This window comes from Rhagoletis pomonella, unplaced genomic scaffold (assembly GCF_013731165.1).
Source record: "Rhagoletis pomonella isolate Grant_MI unplaced genomic scaffold, Rhpom_1.0 Rhpom_scaffold_00014, whole genome shotgun sequence".
Taxonomy (NCBI): Eukaryota; Metazoa; Arthropoda; class Insecta; order Diptera; family Tephritidae; genus Rhagoletis; species Rhagoletis pomonella.
The window spans coordinates 3,834,166-3,857,093 of record NW_023458568.1 but is presented as its reverse complement, the minus strand read 5'-3'; the positions used below and the strand labels follow the sequence as shown (position 1 = coordinate 3,857,093).

At 36.2% G+C, this 22,928-nt stretch overlaps 1 protein-coding gene across 2 annotated transcripts in view; it reads left to right on the top strand.

Annotated features, from left to right (window-relative positions):
- LOC118749180 (glutamate synthase [NADH], amyloplastic-like) overlaps positions 1-22,928 on the top strand; it is a 546,416-nt gene that overhangs the window by 91,254 nt on the left and 432,234 nt on the right. For both annotated transcript variants that reach the window (XM_036483956.1, XM_036483955.1), the window contains exon 4: positions 1-119. In XM_036483956.1, the coding sequence (XP_036339849.1) occupies positions 1-119 (119 nt within the window). The remainder of the gene's footprint in view (positions 120-22,928) is intronic.

Sequence of the window (22,928 nt, the reverse complement as noted above, 5' to 3'; positions counted from 1 at the left end):
GATGCACAAATTGTATCTGAACGGATGAATCACCGTGGTGCATGTGCATGCGATAATGATACTGGTGATGGAGCAGGAGTAAAGACGTCAATTCCGCACAATTTTTACTCTAAGGAACTGTAAGTGATAGTAGATTTTTAAATGACTTGAAATATATTAACTGAACTGAATTTAATTTAATGTAATAGAACAGTCCAGTTTTGTGCTAGTGCACTAGAAATGAAATTTAAATAGCAACAAAGATTAAGTACAACTAACTCAGCCAATCTCTGAAAACCTTTGCAAAATTAGCCATATGCACCAAGGCTAATTTTGCAACAGTTTTCAGAGATTGGACATTTAAGATTAGCTGTGATTAGCTCATTTTTGTGAAAAGTGTGCAAATAGAGGGTATTATTGAGTATAAGGCCTCGATATGTAAAATATATGTGAAATATATAACTACCAAATTTTAAGCAAAAAGCAATACCGACTTAAATTCATATAAAAATTTAAGATTATCGTTAATTTCTTCATGATCCAATGATCGGATTTAAACAAAATTAATATGGTACCACCAGTTAACACCTTTCCTCTAAAAAACGAATTATAGAAATCGGTTAACGAGGTCCAAAGTTTTGCGGTAACATACATACAAAAATATATATGGCTCATTCCATCTCAAATCACCCGGGCCGGCGGAAAGTGAATTTAAGTTTGCGATAAAACTCACAGGGATTGTTCCTTGAACAATTTAAGGAGACACGTATTTTTTCTTTTTGCTCAGAAATGCGAATTTTTCGAATAATGAATTTTTTTCTTCTTTTTGAGTACGAACGCTTCTTTTTTCCTCCCTTAATAGCAACTTTTGATGAAATCGTTTATAACTGCCGCAAAAAAGCAAGGATTTTACCGATTTTTTTTTTAAATTGCAGATATTGATCTACTGAATCGATCTAGTGAACTAAACATCAGTAATTGTTTATTAATAATTAATTATTGTACTCATTTTACTCAACTTCGGGGTAAAAAAAAATTCTTAACTCAAATTATTGTAGAGTGCACCCCAAATCATTATACTTAAATATTGCGCAATACTCAGAGCTACCATTGTGATTTTTTCCAATTTTTTTTGAGATGGCATATTTTCTAAAACTATTTTTTTTTAATCAAAAAATTTGTATGTGGAAAATTTTTCAAGAAAAAAAATTAAAAAATATATTTTTTCGTAGGGAATTTTGATGTGTGTATGTGTGATTTTATCGATAAAAACGTTTTAATTGCGTATGCATGTTCACTTTGAGCAAATTGTGAGCACTGGTTGGGGAAATCTTCGGTAGATTGGGCAAATCGCTAATTGGGCCCAATTGGGCCAAAATTAGAGCCCAATTGGGAAAAACTTTTGGCTCTGATCGGGCAACCTCAAAAAATTTCCAGCAAGGAAATTTTGTCATAATGGGCAACAATTTTTGTGCCCTCAACTGGCACGAAAATCTGCTAGCATCATATAAGTGCATTTTCAGAAAAAAAAATCATAACTCGAAAATGACAAATTTTAGCATATTGCTACTCGTACTCAAAATAGTTTATACTAGTTTGAGTTTGAGAGAAAAAAAGATGTGGCAATTTGAAAAAAAAAAAAATTTTTTTTGTTTATAAACAATAATTAATTATTAATAAACAATTACTGATGTTTAGTTCACTAGCTCGATTCAGTAGATCAATATCTGCAATAAAAAAAAAAAAATCGTTAAAATACTTGTTTTTTTGCGGCAGTTATAAACGATTTCATCAAAAATTGCTATTAAGAGAGAAAAAAAGAAGCGTTCGTACTCAAAAAGAAAAAAATTCATTATTCGAAAAATTCGCATTTCTGAGCAATCCCTGTAAGTTTTATCGCAAACTTAAATTCACTTTCCGCCGGCCTGGGTGATTTGAGATGGAATGAGCCATATACTATATTAGACTGCATCACCAAAAAAAGTTGCGGTTTTTCCGCCGGGATTACAAAATGTATTATATTTTAAGACGTCCACCAAAATATTTTGTAAAAATATTAAGATTTAAGTGAGCTGGACCGATTTGAAAATACCTCCAAAAATGAAGTTTTTTATGAATAAAAATGGTTTCTTAAAGAACTTTTTGAAAAAAGTCCCCTCAGATGACAAATTAGATTAATCTTAAAAAATCTGCATAAAAATATTTAAAAATCTTTTCAACGGAATCGTAAGAACGAGATTTTTGATGCTGTTTTTTTACTTTTTCAAAGATTGATTTACGAAAAACTTTAATAACTGGGCCAAAATGTTCTGATTTAGACTTATGGGATCTCAGTAGAAAGGTATTTTTACACTGTTTTTATTTCTGGCCAAAAAACGTCATTCGTGTCCCATCTTTTTTCTTCGAGTACCAACACATCTTAATTCAACTTGAAATGAAAACGGTGAGAAAGCACCTTTTCAATGACCTCTCTGAAGTTGGCAGGACAACTTTTTCTCAAAGCAAAAATTCCTGTCGGATAATTTGCCGTTAATTATCCGTAAATTATCCGTGAAAAGAATAATTTTGCCGCGGACATATTTTAAAAAATATCGAGTGCCCTGCTAACTTCCATGGATGTTAGCAGGGCACCTTCTGACGACCAATTAAGGAAACCAACTAAACCCAAACTATCTGATAATTTGCCGAAAATTATCCGTTGTTTATCCGTGAAAAGAATAATTTTGCCGCGGACATATTTCAAAAAATATCGCGTGCCCTTGTAACGTAGCTTTGCCTACGCCACAATAACATATTCAACATCACCCTAGCATACGTCTTACAACTGCACATAGGTACCAATATAGGAACATACATACATACATACTGGTAGGCGTACACACAAACTAACATACCAACAAGACTAAAAGCACCCCTATGTACATACATACAGGCGTACATACACATACGCGAAGCGGGCATGGTAAGCACATGCAGATTTCACAAACAGCAACTTGGATACTGATGCGCACCAACAGATGGAAGAAGTTCACTGCGCAAAAGCCATAACACAAAATAAGCCCATTCACTTCTCAAACGGTTCATACAAAACCAGAGCTAAAGCTGCCAGCATGAACTCAACCAGCATCAGTTGTCCGTAGGTAAGCACGGAGCGCAGCCTGGGCTTCGCGCCTATTTGGGGCGCTCTTAGCTTTCCTCCTCGGAGGAAGACTGATTGGTTGAGGGGTGGGCTGCAAGGGGGGGAATACCCCTCAGGCAACACCCCAAAACCATTATGGGCTAGACCCATTTTTGGTTACGGTCTCAAGCAGACAGGGGGCGAGATCCGTTTGGGCTTGCCCAATTCCGAACACCCCTGCCTGCTTGCGATACCGCGCGGTTAGCGGGCGCTGAAGGGGGGAGGGAACCACCTCCCTGCAGCGCCTAGCGGCCGCGAATACATACGGGGGGACTGGGCAACCTTTCGATGCCCTGGGGGACCGTACTAATCATCAGTTGTCCGTAGGTATCAACAAATCTGGACCGCCAGCACCGCTACCGCCCTGAGGCCGACAATTCTATCGAGGACCGCCCGCTATTCAGTGCCATCCAGGGCCGCCGCTATAATCATCGTCAACGTTAGGGCCCGTACCGCCGCTCTAAACACCGGGGGCCGCTACTATTACTGCCGCCCTAAGGCCGACAATTCTATCGAGGACCGCCCGCTATTCACTGCCATCCAGGGCCGCCGCCATAATCATCATCACCGCTAGGGCCCGTACCGCTGCTCTCATCACCGGGGCCGCTATTACCACTGCCGCCCCAAGGCCGAAGCTACAACCGTGGGCCGCCCTCCATCATCACCGAGGACCGCGAACGCTAACCATCGCCACCCAGGGTCGCTGTCACCATTGTCACCATCAGGGCCCGCTGCTACTGTCTTCATTACTGGGGCCGCCGCCATTATCGTCGCCCCAGGCCGATCACTACTGCCCGTCACGAGTACGGTAATCGCCACTACCATCATCGCCCAGTACCGCTGTCACCGTCGTAATCAAAAAGGGGCCGCATTTACCCTTCGCCACAATCGGGGCTGCATACAACACCACTGCGGGAGGTCGCTGCCGCCCTCATCATTATATGGGCCACTGCCAACGTCACCGCTGAGGCCGCCACCACCACTGCAAGGGAACTGCAGGCTGCCGTCGCCGTCACAACCACCGCGACTGCTCTCATTGCCACGCTCTTCGCTACGACTGACACGTACCACTGCTAATCTCGCTGTCACTAGTAACACTCCCGTCACCGTACAATTACCCGCCGGATAATCTGCGACACCGACTGCCGACTCTCGCCCTTTACCTTCCGCTCTCCCCTGCACGACAAGTTGCCGGCCTTTTAGATAGCCGCGTGTGTGTGTGGGTGTGTTCGACTTAATACACAAATCATTGTGTTTTATTTGGTGGGGGTTAGTGGGACCTTCGCTGGACTCTGGAGCGGCTGAGCATACCTCAGCCTTCGACAAAACCCACCTCATACCCTGCTAACTAATTGCTAAAATAAACTAATTTGCCGTAAATTATCCGTTGTTTATCCGCGAAAAGAATAATCTTGCCGTGGAAGTCAAAATCTACGGTCTATTTTTTCGCGGAAGCCCAACATTTACACGAACATGAAAATATTGTCGGTTAACCGTCAAAGCGAAACCGAAATCGAACATTCGATCGAACACAACAATGGCACGCTTTCACCCGAATTGGCAGTCCTGATCAGCGACGCAAAAACTATCTCTCTCGCGCATGGCGTCACATGACGAAGAATTAAACGCTGTCTCTTCTCCAAGCGCATATGTATGTACATATATTTGTAAACGTACCGCTATGTCGTCAACTCCGACAGCTAATGTTTGCGCTCTTTAAGCACTTGCTAACTCCCTCCTGCTCAGGCTTGTCTGTGAGAGACGCAAACATTTCCTCTCTCTCGCGCATGGCGTCACATGGCGTAGAACTAAACGCAGTCTCTTCTCCAAGCGCATATATATGCATGTAAACGTTTAGCGCAGTAGCAATGGGAACCGTTATGTCGCCGCTTAGGCCACCTGCCTACTCTCTGCTCAAGCTTGTTTGACATCAACAGGGCTGCCAATAATGCTAGGCTAAGGAGCTAAAAACAAAACTAAATAAAAGACTTGAGATTTTCATGGAATTCGATGTACGTTTTATATTGAACAAGTTGGAAACTTTGATCCATACAGGTTTAAAAAAATTACTATTTAATTCAGTTAAAAAAAAATATATATTCAACTCATGCGCGTTTTGAACAATTTAAATTATAATACTTAGCTTAGGTTTAGCTGGTTTCCTTAATTGGTTTTCAGATATTTTTTAAAATAAGGCCGCGGCAAAATTATTCTTTTAACGGATAAACAACGGATAATTTACGGCAAATTATCAGATAGTTAGTTTGGGTTTAGCTGGTTTCCTTAATTGGTTTTCAGAAGGTGCCCTGCTAACTTCCACGGAAGTTAGCACCAGTAGTGTCAATTGACCTTAATTCCGTTGATCTTGTTACCTGTCACCAATCTGCAAATAAGGTCAATTGACACTATTTCGGATACTGGTGCGAAATAAAGTCAATTGGCATTATTACTTTTTCAAAAGCGAAATAAAGTCAACAAAAACTTGGAAATAAAGTAAATGATGCTATTTCCTCATTCAAATGGAAATAGTGTCAACAGTGCTTAAAGTATGTCGATTCAAAGAAAAAAATTTTGTTCTTGTGTCGTATGTGAGATATGAATAACAACATTGCCCCGAAAGTGTTGTTTCCAAAGATTCAAGAGGTTATTGCGAAATCATCAGTTTGCTATAAATCGACACACAATCATAAACCCCCACCAATTGATTTTAATAAAAAAAATTTTAAATTACGAATATAATAAAAACTCGATGCTAAAATCCAAACGCAAAAAGAGCTGAAATACGAGAAATATTTGAAGAAAGAATGTAGAAATGATGCAGAACTTGCAAAGCATGTTTCGTTTCCACAAAAATAAAGCCAACACTATTAAATTGAAGAAACAGTGGATTGCCGCCATGTCCAAAACCCCCGAAGGAACACTGAAAGAATTGTATTTTTAAATTAGCAGCATTAATATCACCGATGACACTTAAATTTTAGTTGAATTTTTATATCAGAATCTCATTTTTGTGAAAAGTGTGCAAATAGAGGGTATTATTGAATATAAGCCATCGATATGTAAAATATATGTGAAATATATAACAAGCAATTTCTAAGCAAAAAGCAATACCGACTTAAATTCATATAAAAAATTAAGATTATCGTTAATTTCTTCATGATCCAATGATCGGATTTAAACCAAATTAGTATGGGACAACCTGTTATAGAAATCGGTTAACGTGATCCAAAGTTATGCGGTAACATACATAAAAATAATATATATATGAGACATTCTTTTTCATATCGGACACCAAATTTGGTGTCACACTTTCGATTGACTTCAATTTTTTTTATGGGTTCTATACATGAAATTAGCTAACACGTGTTGGAGGAATTTTTTTTTCGGTTTTTTCTTTGGAGATATGATCTGTCAAAGTTTGCATTTTTTCGTGATTCTGACTAATAATGTACTCCTTCAAATCGTTATATCTCGGGTTCTGCCCATCGTAGAGACTTCATCTTAACGTCGTTTAAAGCTAAAGAAACGGGCTTAATATTTCTATATATGAGATGGTCAAGATTGTCCTAAAGCTAACTTAGCTATTAACAGTTGAACTTTTTGAAGTTGATTTGCATAGTGAAGACCAGTAAATTAGGGATTTATAATTTTACCATCGTAATCTTTCTTTAATTCTCTATAAAAAACGTGGTTAAAAAAATGGGGGGTTTTCAAGAACTATTTTTAAAATATTTTTCTTTATGACGAGATGGTTTATTTTGTGAGAATCAACAATTTTTTGTAATTTGTTTTCGAAAACTTATGTTGAGATATCTTTAGTAAGGTGTAAAACATCGAGTTTTTGTAAGAATTTAAATTTTGTTGCAGATTCCGATAGAATACCTATCCAGGTATAATATTTGTACGGCAAGATTTTTTTTAAGGCGTGGCGTGTCAATTGTAGGACTAAAGTTTGCAAAACGCAGATTTTATTGCGGATTTCGGCAGAATATCGTTTCGTTAACAACATTTGTTCCACAACTTTTTGAATCAAAGAATATTCTAAAAATGAGCGTGGCTATATTAAAACCAAAGTTAAAAAATTTAGACTTTATTGTGGATTTCGCCAGAATATCTATATGGATTGAAAAGGTTGTTGAACAAATATTGTTAGCGAAGCAATATTCTGCCGAAATCCGCAATAAAATCTGCGTTTGCTAATTTTAGTCCTGCAATTGCCACGCCGATTTCTAGGGGTTTGCCGCCTTAAATAAGAATCTTGCCATACAAATATTATATCTGGATATCAGAATCCGCAATAAAATTTAACTTTTTGCAAAAACCCGGATGTTTAACACCTTACCAAATATATCTTTACATAAGTTTTCGAAAAAATGACAAACAATTGTTGATTCTCACAAAATAAACCATCTCGTCATAAAGAAAAACATTTTAAAAATAGTTCTTTAAAACCCATTTTTTTGAACCACGTTTTTTATAGCGAATTAAACAAGGATTACGATGGTCGGGGCACGACACGGTGTGGCGCGCGGACGCGGGCCGCCTCGAGCTGCGTAAATTTAATGTTTGAAAGAGCAATAATGTCAATGGATTTTATTTCGCTTTTGAAAAGGTAATTGACCTTCTTTCCGTTGATCTTGTTACCTGTCACCAGATTATATCCCAATATTTGACCTAATAAGAAAAAAATTGTCAATAACTTTTTTCAAATCAATTAAATTGATTTCACTATCTACAGAACTATTATTGATATTTTGCCAAACAGCAGGCACATCTTTTGTTCTTTTTGCGGGTGGTTGCTCCATTGTAGCATTTACATTAAAAGAGCTGCTTACAGAACAATCGTGATTTGCAACATGATTCTTGAAATTAAAAAAATTTGGAAAGTACTTCTGACATCTTCAAAAATTGCATTGATATTGATATATAACAGGAGTTTTGTGACACGTTTTTAAATGATTTAGTAAAGTTGCTGAATATTGGTAGGAGCTTTGACAGATAAAACAAATATTTATGGAAGTTGGACGAACAACTTTTTTCACTCATTTTTTATTTTACTTACGATTTTTTTGATTTTTGCAACTTGTTTTTTTCGGCGGAATTTCATCGATATGCACCTGCAACAACATCCATACATATTTCCTTTTTGCTGAGTATTCTACACTGAGGGAAAAAATTTTAGAATTAAAAAAAAAGTGCTAAATTTAAAAAAAATACGCATATGAAAGAGCACCAACCCAACTCGTTTTAAATTTGAGAATGTACGTTATAAAATATGCCGTTGCAAAGTGCACAGAAGCTTTTTCGTTATGCGAAATTAAAATTAAGAAGAAAAAAATTTAATTTTATGTTCCGTCTGATGGTAATTGAACCCGGACGCTCTTGGTAGCAACCAATTGTATCAAGCGTCTTTGCACACTCAGCTACAGCCATACATGTAAATGTGTTTTCAAATGTTGAGTTTGAATCAACATCACAGCGCGCGATTAGTGCATGATGTCGTACCATGTATGTACATATGTATGTATGTACAAGTTAACGTAGCTAACATTCAAAACTCCAAAAATTCTTTGTCTCGCTAATGCAGTGCACCTGCATTCCAATTCTTGCACGCGCATCCGCGAAATTGCTGACTACAAGTCTGGACACCCGACACCCTCAACCAAGGCCAAGGCATCGCACCTGTTAATTCAATGTGACAATGAAGATTCTTGAGGTATAGACTTAAGTGAAAACAAAAACTGTAATCAGTCCTAATTTGAGTTCGAATACACAACACGACTTGCTGCCGTAAAAAATAAATTTTTTAAAAAAACTTAACTTCGGTTAGTTTAACTGGCACCCAACGGTCCAGTCGCGTTCGTCCTCGAAAAAGTTAAGGCCCTCAAGTAGTGCCACGCGCTTCCTTAAATAAGGATACGGTAAAAGTAGTGAATAAATAACAGTGCAAGCTTTGGAGGATCCGGCCCTCAAGAAGTGTCAGGACTGCGACTGGAAGGACTCAGTGGAGAGCTTCGGTAGAAGACAGCCACGCACCCACGCAGAGTGCGCAACGGTGGACCCAAGTAGCGATGCAAAAAGGATTAACCCCGCACGCCGTGGGACTAGTGTCGTAAGATATTTAAATATAAGTTTAAGAAAAGTATAATATAGAATTTAATTAAGTGAATCATTGAAAGTGAAATTAACAATTAAAAGCTAAGTAAATACTTAATAAGAATAAAATTAGAATTTGAATAACGTGAATTTTCGAAAGTGAAGTTATATAAAAAGTTTGAATTTTCTAATTAAATACTTAATAAGGATAAAATTAGAATTTAATTAAAGTGAATTATTAGAAGTAATTTTTTAAAAAAAGAAATCACACGTACATTAAGTGAACTTACAGTAAAAGTTAAGTTAGTTAAATAGGTTAATATAGTAGATATATTAAAAATTTCTTCATTTATTTTTATTAACTTAAAACAGAGCAAAACTCTGTCGGTTCCACATAAATCATCACATTAAATATAACAAGAAGGCTTGTACATCCTTAAACTAAATATTACCGAAAGCATTTAGCTTTATAATAAATTATATCTCTGCGATTCACTCCACCAAGGGGGACCCTCCAGAGTATATTAAATTAAAACAAATTAAATAAGAAAAACATATATAGACATATAAATACTAAAAATTTAAAGGCCCAAAAATGCCACAAAACAATATAATCCGACCTTCCCTGCTAGCAAATGCTGGTGCACAAGGAGCAGCAGCTCCACCACCTCCTACTGCTTCTACTTCCAATGCGGTAAACGCCACTCCTGACTTCAGCACTATCATTAAAGATTTAATGACGGAAATACTGACCACTGATGAAAGCAACTTGCTAAGAGGTATACTACATCCTCCGCCGCAAGTTATGACAGACCAAACCATTGATGACCATTATAGGAACATTATTGACAGACATGGACAAGGTACCGGACGTAGTTAGATCCTTACGCGGATTTAGTGGCAACCCAGCGGAATACAGCAGCTGGAAAAAAAGTGTCGAACGCATTCTGAAAATCTATGAACCTAGTGCAGGTTCACCTAAATATTTCGGCATTCTAAATGTTATCCGCAATAAAATTGTAGGTAGTGCAGACGCTGCTCTAGAGTCCTACAGTACGTCCTTGAATTGGAAGGCGATCTCCAAATACCTTACCATGCATTACGCCGATAAGAGGGACTTGAGCGCCCTTGAGTATCAAATGACTTGTTTGATTCAAGCTCGAAAAAGTGTGCAGGAGTTCTATGCGGAAGTTTATTCGCACCTTTCCCTCATATTAAATAAAATTTCATGCATGGACATAAGTCAAGAGGCCATGCGAATCCTTACCCATACATATCGCGACAAAGCACTCGATACTTTCGTTAGGGGATTATCAGGCGATTTATCTAGGCTCCTCGGTATGAAGGAACCTGCCGACCTACCTGAAGCCTTGCATTTATGCATTAAACTGGAGAACCAAAACTTCAGGGCAGTGCACGCAAGCAATCAATGTAGTTTATCTAGAAAACCCAACCTACCCCCCGCACCATTTGGAATGCATTTGCAGCAAACACCTGCACTTGCTTTAAGAAACCTTTCATACACTAATCAACCCTTCTATCCACAGATTGCACATATACCCCAACCGCTTTCTCCTATCAATCGATTTCCCCAACAACCCCAATATCTACAATTTCAATACCAACAACCTCAATACCAACAACTCCAGTACCAACAGTCTCAGTATTTCAACAGGTCAAATATTCAAACTAATAGACCCATTTATAACAATCCACCGCCAAGGCCAACACAGCCAAAACCACCCACACCTATGGAAGTCGACCAATCTCTCCAGACAAGGAATGTGAATTATATGAACAGACTGAGTTATAACAACGCCGCGTCAATGAATGAATTTACTAGATTACCATTCGGCTTAAAGAACGCCCCCTCAATTTTCCAAAGGACATTAGACGATATTTTACGAGATTACATAGGCCAGTGTTGTTACGTTTACATTGACGACATAATTATATTCAGCAAAACCGAAAAGGATCATTCAACCCATCTAAAAAATATTTTCTGTACACTTGAAAAGGCAAATATGAAAGTACAGCTAGATAAATGCAAGTTCTTCCAAAAAGAAGTAGAATTTCTAGGATTCATAGTAACAGCGGAAGGAATCAAAACAAACCCTTCAAAAATCGATACCATCCAAAATTTTCCAATTCCAGGTCATTACCGCCGCTTCGTTAAAGACTATGCGAAGCTCGCTAAACCCCTGACAGCCCTTTTAAGAGGGGAGGAAAACCCAAACCCAATCAACAAAAAAACAGATAACACTTGACGAAGAAGCAATCGCAGCGTTGCAAAAAATTAAAAACGTTTTAGTTTCAAGAGATGTTATGCTGACCTACCCCAATTTGAATAAAGATTTTGAGCTCACAACTGATGCTTCTAATTACGCAATAGGCGCATTTCTGTCACAAGAAGACCGACCAATCACTTTCATTTCTAGGACTCTTTCGAAAACAGAAGAAAATTACGCAGCTAACGAGAAAGAAATGCTCGAAGTCTCTGCGAAATTACCTCTACGGTTCGGCAAAAGTTAAAATTTATACAGACCGTCAGCCCTTAACGTATGCGCTCAGTAACAAAAATAACAACAGTAAAATGAAGCGCTGGAAAGCGGTCCTCGAAGAGTATAACTATGAGCTAAAATGCAAACCTGGCAGAACGAACGTGGTAGCAGACGGACTATCCCGACCACCGCAGCAGGAGCAAATTAATTCTTTAACAGCGACTCAGCATAGTGATGAAAGTTCATCTCAAAACCTAATTCCTTACACGGATGCCCCGGTTAATGCATTCAAGAACCAGTTATTCCTCAGGACCGCAGACACTTCATCTTACCAATTTAAAATACCCTTCCCTACTTATCACAGGCATATTATTGAAGAAACCGAGTATACAGAAGAGATATTAATAAACCATCTCACCCGCTCTTTAAATCCTTCAGTTACCAATGCAATCTTTACAGAAGACTACATCCTGGGTAAAATTCAAACTATATATCCAATACATTTTAGCAGGTATAAAATAAGATACACGCGGAAAATAGTAAAAGACCTAGTACAAGAATCAGAGCAGGAATCCGAAATAATTAAAGAGGATAAAAGAGCGCACAGGAATTCAACCGAGAATAAAGCCCAAATTCTAGAAAAATTTTACTTTCCTGAAATGAATGCAAAGATTAGGAAAATCGCTAAGCAATGTAAGATATGCCATGAAAACAAATATGAAAGGCATCCCTCAAAACCAGTTTTAAAGGCAACCCCAGTTCCGAATTATCCTGGACATATAGTTCACATCGATATTTACCACACTAATAACAAAGTAATCCTCACTGCCATAGACAAATTTTCCTAATACGCGCAAGCGAAAATCATTAAATCAAGAGCAACGGAAGACACAAAAGTACCCTTACAAGACCTACTTATGTACATCCTTCGGAATCCCAGAGAAAATTGTTATTGACAACGAAAAATCTTTAAACTCATCTTCCATAGTATTTATGTTAGAAAACCAGTATGGCATCGAAATTTTTAAAACCCCTCCTTACACCAGCTCAGTAAACGGTCAGGTAGAGCGTTTTCACTCAACCCTTACCGAGATAATGCACTGTATAAGAGCAAAGAATACCCACAATAGTTTTGAACAATTACTGAATAAATCCATATGCAAATATAACTACTCAATACATTCGACTACCAAAAAGAAACCCATTGAAACATTTTTCGGCAGAAGCGTTTACAGCGACCCGACATTAATCGAAAAGGACAGACTCGACAATATCAGGAAAATAGTTGACAAACAGGAAAAGGACCTTACATTCCATAACAAAAAGAGGACAAAGGCAAAAACTTATTCAAGTAATGACATCATTTACGTAAAAATCAAAAAGCGAATAGGCAATAAACTCACCCCCAGATACAAAAAGGAAGTAGTGCTCGAAGACAGGAAATGTGGTTACAACCAAATCCGGAAGGTCAGTGCATAAAAGTCATATCAAGGCTCAATAACAAGCAAAACATAAATAAATAGATCTTTTAGTATAATTAAGGAAAATAAACAAGTAAGAAAGGTAGACATTAAAATAGATTAGGTAATTGAAAGATATAAGACAAAGGAGTTTAGGATTAGGCAAAATCGATCAATATGCCATAGGCGTACGATACTAAAGATATTTGCAGGGAAAATATATCTGAATAATTGAGTGCTCATAGTCACTAAAGAAGAAAGACATTTTTCAGTCTCATCGGCTGCATGGTTTATGCAGATATCCAAATCCACGATTATTCCTCATCCCACCTGATAACCATAGATACCGGCTACTCCAAAATTAAGCACGGTACGCTCAATTTCATCCACGTCATTGATACCCAAGCCTACCGAGACGTTTTGGAAAACAAAACTGACATAATAGACAGAAGCTTACCGACAGGAAATCCTATATATCCTACCTTACAACACGAGGCCCAACAAACTATCGAAATGTTGGAAATCGTTGAACCTATCCGCAATCCCAGAATAAAAAGATCCCTAGATATTCTTGGCACTGCCTGGAAGTACCTAGCAGGAAGCCCCGATCACGACGACTTGAACATGATCAATAATAATTTAGTAACAGTAAACAGTAATCATCAAGTTTTTATAAATAGTGCTTTGAAGCAACAAGTTAATAAATTAACGGAAGTAACTAATGGCATACTACATTCAATTAGGAATGACAATATGATCGCGAATGAAATAGCGTTAAATTTGCAAAACAGGCTAAGATTAATAAAGGAAGAAATTATTAATATAAAATACGCCATACAATGGGCTAGGTTAGGAATTGTAAACACTATTATTCTAAATAAGAAAGAAATTGAAATAACTGTTAAAGAATTTAATAAAGAAAATATGCCCGTCAATACTGTAGAAGAGGCTCTAGAATTAGCAGAAATTAGCGTACTAAGTAATTCTACAACAATTTTATACATCCTGAAGATACCCTTAACAACAAGGGAAGTTTATAACCATTATATTATAAAATCAGTAATAAAAAATAATGTCATGATAAACTTGAAATTTAACAATGTACTTAGAAACAAATATAAAATATTAGGAATTAAAAACCAATGTAAAAAATACAATAAAATTAGTATTTGTAATCAGGATGACTTGTTAGACTTAAGAAACGATTTCTGTATACCTAACCTAATGAAAAGCCTCAATTCTTCATGCCACATGATAAACTGTCACCATATTCCATGAGACGAGCTCATCGCGCCCGGGATCGTTTTCCTCAACGATTATCACGGCAACATTTTAGTAGAAGGCACCGTGCGAACCATGAATGGCACTTACATAACAAATTTCAAAAACGCATCCATAGCTATCAATGAGCGAACATACAAAAATTTTGAATCACGCACAGTAAAAGTGATGCCAGCAATTGGTCAGCCAACGCCAATAGAAGAAAGCATAAGAAAGCTCCTTTCACTAGAGGCACTTAGCGAGCTACATATAAATAACACCGTAGAAATCCAGTCACTGCAAATAGAAAGATCAGTAAATCGCATTTCCGCAGGGGTAACTATTGTTATAGTAATCATCCTCTTAGCTAGCACCAAGAATCGTTTTTATAAAAAAACTAAATCAGCAAGCAAAGTTGAAAAACCAGCAGAATCCGGTGCTCATGATAGCCAGCTTCAAGAAGCCACCATCCAGGTCCCTACCCCTGAAATAAGGACCTTCCAGGTTTTTCAGACGCTCGAGGACAAGCGTTTTTAAGGAGGGAGGAGTTAACGTAGCCAACATTCAAAACTCCAAAAATTCTTTCTCACGCTAATGCAGTGCACCTGCATTCCAATTCTTGCACGCGCATCCGCGAAATCGCTGACTACAAGTCTGGACACCCGACACCCGCAACCAAGGCCAAGGCATCGCACCTGTTAATTCAATGTGACAATGAAGATTCTTGAGGTATAGACTTAAGTGAAAACAAAAACTGTAATCAGTCCTAATTTGAGTTCGAATAAACAACACGGCTTGCTGCCGTAAAAAATAAATTTTTTTAATAAACTTAACTTCGGTTAGTTTAACTTACATATGTATGTATGTATGTGTTGTCACCGCTTTGCATGCTTTGTATACATATGCTTTCTTAATTACATATGAAAAAGAATCCGTGCAGTGAAAATGCTTCATTTCAATACGGGCGTATTTGATTTGAATATTTCCATTATACGTAGTGTATGTATAATGAAAAAATCCATTTTGTTAAGAATTTTCACTTGATTTAAAAACGAACATTTTTAAACGGTAATCAAATAAAATTTTTTTTATTCTTACAACGCGTTTTTTTTCTCAGTGTACATTAAAAACCAAACAGCATTTAATTGTTAAACAGACGTTTATTTCAAGACGGAAATGATTTAAGTCTTCTCATAATAATTATATGGGACTTTTATTTTTTTCGTCTCTCGGGACGTTTATTTTAAGACGAATATGATTTACGTGTTCTCATAATAATTATGTAGGATTCTTATTTTTTCGTCTCTCGGGACGTTTATTTCAAGACGGAAATGACTTACGTCTTCTCTTAATAATTATATTGGACTTTTATTGAAATGGACCTTCTTAATTTAGTTCGGAGATTTGACGCGTTAAATATTTAACGCCACGATTGTTCATTTCATCAAGTCTGTATCGTTCGTTCGATTTTAAAAAATGAGTTGTCAAATTAAAAGGCTTTGCTTTTACGTGGTTTTAGATTTTGAAAAGGGTTGCCAGATGTTAGCAAATCAAATTCCAGTAATCGAGCTCGGAGATATTTGCGTTTAACTTCGTGAAATCGGCAGTACATGTACCGATTGTATCAAGAGAAAACGTGGTACGTAAATCATTGTCGTCTTGAAATAAACGTCACGAGGGGAGAGAAAAATAAAAGTCGCATCTAATTATTATGAAAAGACTTAAATCATTTCCGTCTCTAAATAAACGTCCTACGACACGAAAAAAATAAAAGTCCCACATAATTATTACGAGAAGACGTAAATCATTTCCGTTTTGAAATAAACGTCCCGCGGGATAGAAAAAAATAAAATACCCACATAATTATTATGAGAAGACTTAAATAATTTTCGTCTGGAAATAAACGTCCCGAGAGACGAGAAAAATAAAAATCCCGTATAATTATTATGAAATGACGTAAATAATTTCCATCTGAAAATAATCGTCCCGCGAGACGAAAAAAGATATTTCTCGTAAATAATTATTATACAAAGACGAAAAAAAATTTCTCTTAAATCAAGGCGACGTTTTTGATCTCAAATATTAGGATAATAATTATTTTGGGTCTCTGTTGTTAAATCAAAAGCTCCCACCAACGTTATTTATCTGAAAATCAGATATTTCTTTACTTTAGGTTGCACAGTCTACAAACTCATATAAGAGGTTAATTTTCTTCAAAATTGACAATACTGATTTTCGTAGTCAATTGTCTTTTTTGCACTGTTTAAATGGTCAATGGAGAGAACATTTCGTCCGCATTGTAACAGTGTTTTTCGGGCAAGTACTAAATATTTTATTATATATTAAATCAAAGCATATTTTAATGCCACGCCCGTCACAAAATACACAAAAAATAGTTATTTTTTGAAGGAAAACACATCTTGGACAGTGTAAAAAAGCTGAAGAAAGTAACGCTATGACACAGACGAATATGTGCGAATTGATTTTAAGTTCGAAAAAAAAAACCGATTATGTAGATCACGCCCGTCACATGTCACACCCGTCACAATTTTAATTTTAAAAAATTTGAATAAATTCGGCCAGGACTGCTACCGTTACTTATCTGCTAATCTGAAATGTATCATATATCTGTTTGTGGTCACCGATGATAAAGCTAATCATAAAGATATGATGCTCGAGCGATTGGAAAACTTAAGCTATGCTGTCATGTATAAAAAGAAACCATGACTTCACTTGTCAGGGTAAAAACAGTAACAGTAACAACAGGGTTGACAGGTAACAGCCTCATTAAAAGTGTAGTACTATAAAAAATAAGGTACTTTACAATGACAACACAGACAGTGGAGATGAAGAGTCCGATCAGGGATTACCCCGTCTTTAGGTGGAAGAATCTTTTATGTGTTCGTAAAATCCGATTTTTGAGAAATAAAGTTAGTTAAGTTGTCTAATAATGTGTATTTGTGTATTCATACTCAACTTGTCACACCCGTCACAAAGTGAGGTCACACACGTCACAGTCGAATTTGGGGCATATAATCTATAATTTCCAATAGAGGTAAGCACCTTTACGTAAATGTTGAAAATGTTTATTTAACTATACAACGAACTATTTAAAACCATAAGCAGAAGACATAATTAGCAGAAAAACTCTGATACAAGTAAGTAGTATCTAATTTGGTTTGCGTACTCGTCACACCCTTCACAGTGACTAAAGTTCATGTAACTCCTTTGGATTAAATTATTGTTGATATTTTTTTTTTCTAGGCATTGTGTATACCTCGGAAGCCTATTAAGAAATACTCGTTTTAAAGAGTTTTATATTACAGTTTAAGAATTAAGCCTTAAAATGTGAGTTGAAATGTCACACCCGTCACCGTGGAATGAACCATATGTAGGAAATATTAAAGTGGACATATCAGCTTCAACTTGCTCGATTTTGTTGAACAAATTAGAATCAATTAGAGCTGTCAATCTATCGATATTCGATACCATTGATAGTTGCGATAGTGATAGTTTAAACTAGGGATGTTGCGAATGTGGAATTTTAGACATCCGCGGATGCGACTGCGGATGCGGATGTGTAAAAGCCAACATCCGCGGATGCGAATGCGAATGCGGATGTCAGGTATTTTTAAGAAATAATTTAGGTGAGTACATTAGGTGCTTTAGGCAAATAAAAATGGAAATGTTAGTAATTTTTAATAATATATTTTTTTTTTTGTTTAGTACTTGAATTTAAATATTGAAAAATTCTATTTAATAAAGAGTAGTTTTTCTGCCTTTCCGGGCTTCAGCCTGTTTCTTAAAGGGTCGTAAATCAAACCTGCGCCACTAAATAACTACTTGCTCGAGGCGACAAACTTGAAAAACTGGAAACTTGAAAAAATTTTAAATTCTTTTCGATTGAGGAGTTTCAGTTATATTTCTTTTTTTTATTGTGGTGCACTAATTCCTTTTTGAAGATTGCATCGGGGCTGCAAATGTCGGATGTACGGAGGACTTTCATCTTCACAATCTAGCATCATGGCAAGATCGTTGTTTAAACACCGTTGGTTTCCAATTTGGAGTACCAGTTATTTTGGTTGTTTCAGAATTTGGAGAACCTGTTACGTCATCAGCGTTTTTCGATTTCAATTTTTGTAAATCATTTTTAATCCTGTCTTCTGTGACTGGTTTGAAAAATTTGTGCGTATAGCCGGTTCTAAATAGGTGGATATGGCAAATAAATTGTTATTTTCAAGGATTGAAATTTCGGAGAAAATTCTGTTTTTAAAGTCGTGGCTGCCAGCCGAATTAGTTTAAAATCTCATTATTTTGTTAAAAAGGCGCCCCGTTTTTTATAATAATTTGAATTATTGGAATCAAGCACGATGAAGGTCTCAGATCTGCTTAGTTCCCGGGGGACTTCTTGGAAAGGTTCACCTGTAATGAATAGCTTGTAATTAGTTTTTTTTATTAGCTGAGCTCGACTTTTCTTAGTTTCAGGCAGGCACAATTAAATACTCACCGCTGTCGGTACCATAAGCCAACAAATCTGTTTTGTTGTTCCATTCCATGCTTTCAGTTGGCCTTGGTATTTTGAGGCGAATGAACGCAAAGTTTCAACATATGGGACTTATGATTCAATGAAATGCACAATAAGTCAATCAAAATGTGAATTTCGGATTTTTAGTTAGTTACGGCTTTTGGTATTTCAGTGACGATGTGAGTAACGCCCTTTCCATACTATACTAGCCATATATTGCATGCCAAGTCCCACTCCTCAATAGATATTAAATTCGCCTTGAATTAATTCTTATTTGATTTGTGAACTTGGCTGTCAACTTATTCACATATCATTTTATCTTTATTTCGATGCGTGCTAATTTAAACAATTAGCACAAAATTAAAACAAATGTTATTGTTTTCGAGCTGAAAGGCTAATAAAAGGAACACGAAACTTAATCAAAATAAGTTTTATGAGAAAAAAAATTGCACTTATCAAAGAAAAAGTAGAAAAAAAGCTAGCGATATATCTAGTTTTTTCAACAGACCTTTGACAAATAATATTCGATAGTTACATAATTCTTACCTAATTAAATGTTGCCTTTTAACGCGCAAATAGGCGATTCTCTTTATAGCTAGACATTGAACATTTCCGCTGAAAATACCTTTTGAAGGATCTTACTCTTTGACTTTAAATTTTAAAAGAATGGGGGACGTAGGGGGTCATTTTTAAAGTAGCATCTGCACAGGCTACAATTTGTCATTTTCTTTGCCAGATATACGTTTTATCAGTGCACTTGCACAATATTCGCATTCGCAAAACCTCCGCATTGATTATTGCGAATGCGAATGTAAAAATTAATGCGGAAGCTCCGCAGTTGCGAATGCGAATGCGAATATTTGCAACAACCCCGGTTTAAACTATCGATATATCGTCGATAGTATCGAAATCCACACTGATCCATCTAAGCCTGTGCTGGCTAAACTATTTTTAACATATAATTTATAGAATCAAGAACCGCAAATTTAGTACACTTTATATTCATATTAAGAATTCTAAAAAGCGCTTTATATAACTACACAGAGTCATCTAAACGAGTAAATACCTCGTAACCACGTAAATATCGTAAACTTAATTAATTTTCTATGGAAAGCATTTAGTTGAAAAGCGTCCAAAAGAAAATTACTATTTTCATTTATAATGTGATTTTTTTTTTTTGAACAACTCTTATTTAGATCGTTATTTTTTAACTAATTTTACATGATTGTACTTTTAAAACTTCAAGTGCATATTAATTTTAACCTTACGCAGTTACGTCGGCATAAGCCGACAAAACAAGCGGCTTTAAACTGGGTAAACAAATGTGGTGTCGGGCATAGGCGATGATGATTGTATTGGTTTTAAAAGTAGTAGAATTTTTTGTGGCCCAACAGAAGCATTCAAGTTTAACTTGATGCTCCATTTTAGTTTTTTATATATTATTTTCACTAGTGGTAACGGAAATTTAAATATCTAGTCTAGAACTCCAAATATCACTAGTGTCATTCTGCGAACCTTTTCAAAAAAATTTGAGTTCGAGAAAGGGTTAAAGTTGTTCTTAAAAGATCACTCGACGACTCAAAAATTTTTGTTAATACACATCTGTGGTGATCTCCGAACTGGCAGCTAAAACTTCAACATTTTTGTTTTGTTTTTTCCACAATAATTTTTCATAAAAAACGGCCTCAAGTTCAATAAAAACTGTTTAATATTATTATATTAAATAGAATTGGATTTTAAATTATTCCTTTCGTTTGAGAATTATTACTTACTTCCAAAACCCACACCTGCAGAAGCATAACACTGCTTTTCAAGAAAAAATTTTTTTTTTTAACTTTTTATTTTTTTTTATTGAATCTGCCCTGCCTAAGAGCCTAACAATAAGTTTTCGAATCTTAAGATCTTGCTAAATGATTTGGGTGCGCTAAAAGCTTCGATACATATTTCGTCTTCCGTTGTTCTATTTCGGTTCGTACTTCTGGTATTCTCAAGTCGCGGTGAATCTTCTCATTTCGGATATACCAAGGTGCTCCGGTGATTGTTCGAAGGATTTTAGATTGCGCACGGCAAAGGATTTCTATGTTTCTGCTGCTCGCGTTTCCCCATAACTCAAATCCATAGGTCCATATCGGTTTTAAAACTGTATTGTAAATAAGCACTTTATACTCCAGACTCAGGGGTGAGCGAGAGTTAATAAGCCAGTGGAGAGAATTAGCCTTCAGCTTGAGATGAGTCCTTTTAGCCACTGTGTGGTTTCGCCAAGTAAGTCGCCTGTCCAGATGGACCCCTAGCTAAGTGACATGATTGCTTTGTGGTATTTGTACGTTATTCAAAGTCAAGGACGGACAGTTACTCTTATTCGGTGTAAATATAACTAGCTTACATTATTGCTCGTTAACCTTTATTCGTCAGTTTTCGAGCCAATTGGCAACAGCTTCCATATGATAGCCTAGGAGCGCAGTTGCTTGTAGAGGACACTTGGAGCGACTGACATTATCACGCGGTCGTTTGTAGGAATATTCGCGGTGTATAAGACATACAGCTTCGGGCCAAGGACACTGCCTTGTGGCACTCCAGCTTCGATTGTATGGACTTCAGAGATGGTGGTGTTACATCGAACTGCAAACTTTCGATTATAAAGGTATGACTTAAGCAGTTTGTGTGTGCTTTGTGGGAGTAGCTTTTGTATTTTATACATAAGACAGTGTAGCCAGACGCGATCAAATGCCTGGGCGACGTCAAGAAATATTGCAGCAAGGGATGCAAACGATGCATAGATATTTACGAAATTTTTCGTCATTTTGAGCCACGAAAGTTTTCGTTGATTGTACAAAACCGTTTTCGTACATACTACGAAAATATGGGACTTCAGATCTTTAGTAAATTTTACGAATGTTTTCGTACTATTTACTGACGAGTTTAGTACTATTTACTGAAGAATTTCGTACTAATTCTTAGTTGTTATTATTATTTTCGTAAAATCAGCGCTTGTTTCGTAGAATATGCAATTGCTTTCATTCTCTAAACTGTAAAAAACATATTACTAATTATAACACAACACTTTTATTTTGTTTTTCTCGGTAATTTTAAGCGTTTTTGTTTAACAAAATGTTTTGCATAAACGCTTAACATTAATGATTAAAATATAATGAAAGTGTTGTGTTATATTTGAGTCATGTTTTTTATAGTGTTAAGAATAAAAGCCATTATACATTCTATGAAAGAAGTTCAGATATTACAAGTATAACTATCGTAAATAATAAGGTTTACCTAAATTTTCTAATTGCACTGTAGTTTAAAATTAATAAAAAATGTTATTTTACCTATAATAAAACTGGAGTCTTTTATTTATATGCAAACGAATAGGTTCTATACTACATATTTTTTATTGCTAAGCCTTCATTCAATAAAGTATATTGATTGTTAAACTATGAAACTCAACAAAACTCTTATTAAATATAAATAATATATAAAATATGAAAGAGTATAAAAAATACTGGTTTTACATTCTTAAAAATTATAATATTTTTATGTAGAGGTACTTGGCAGATTCGCAGCTTCATCGATGTTGGTTTCCTTGACGACTATCAATTAAAGGAAAATTATAAGGCGTCTAAATAGCAAGTTTTAGTGAATAATCATACATGTACTTACTTTTAATTTCATTAAGTAGTGCGTCTGTTACTGGCTTAGGCTTGCCGTTGATAGGTAACTGATGAAATTGCCTATTTATGAAGTCCCACATTGCAGCGCAAGGCGCAGCGTAGGCGATGTTGAAAACATTGTATGCTTAAAAGCATAGGATGCTTTCCATTTCCAGACAACCGGTCAGGTACGAGCATGATTTTTAATTTCGACCAAACTCAAATACATTGTTTGTTGGTCCAAATAATGAGACACGTATTTTTTCTTTTGGCTCGGAAAAATTT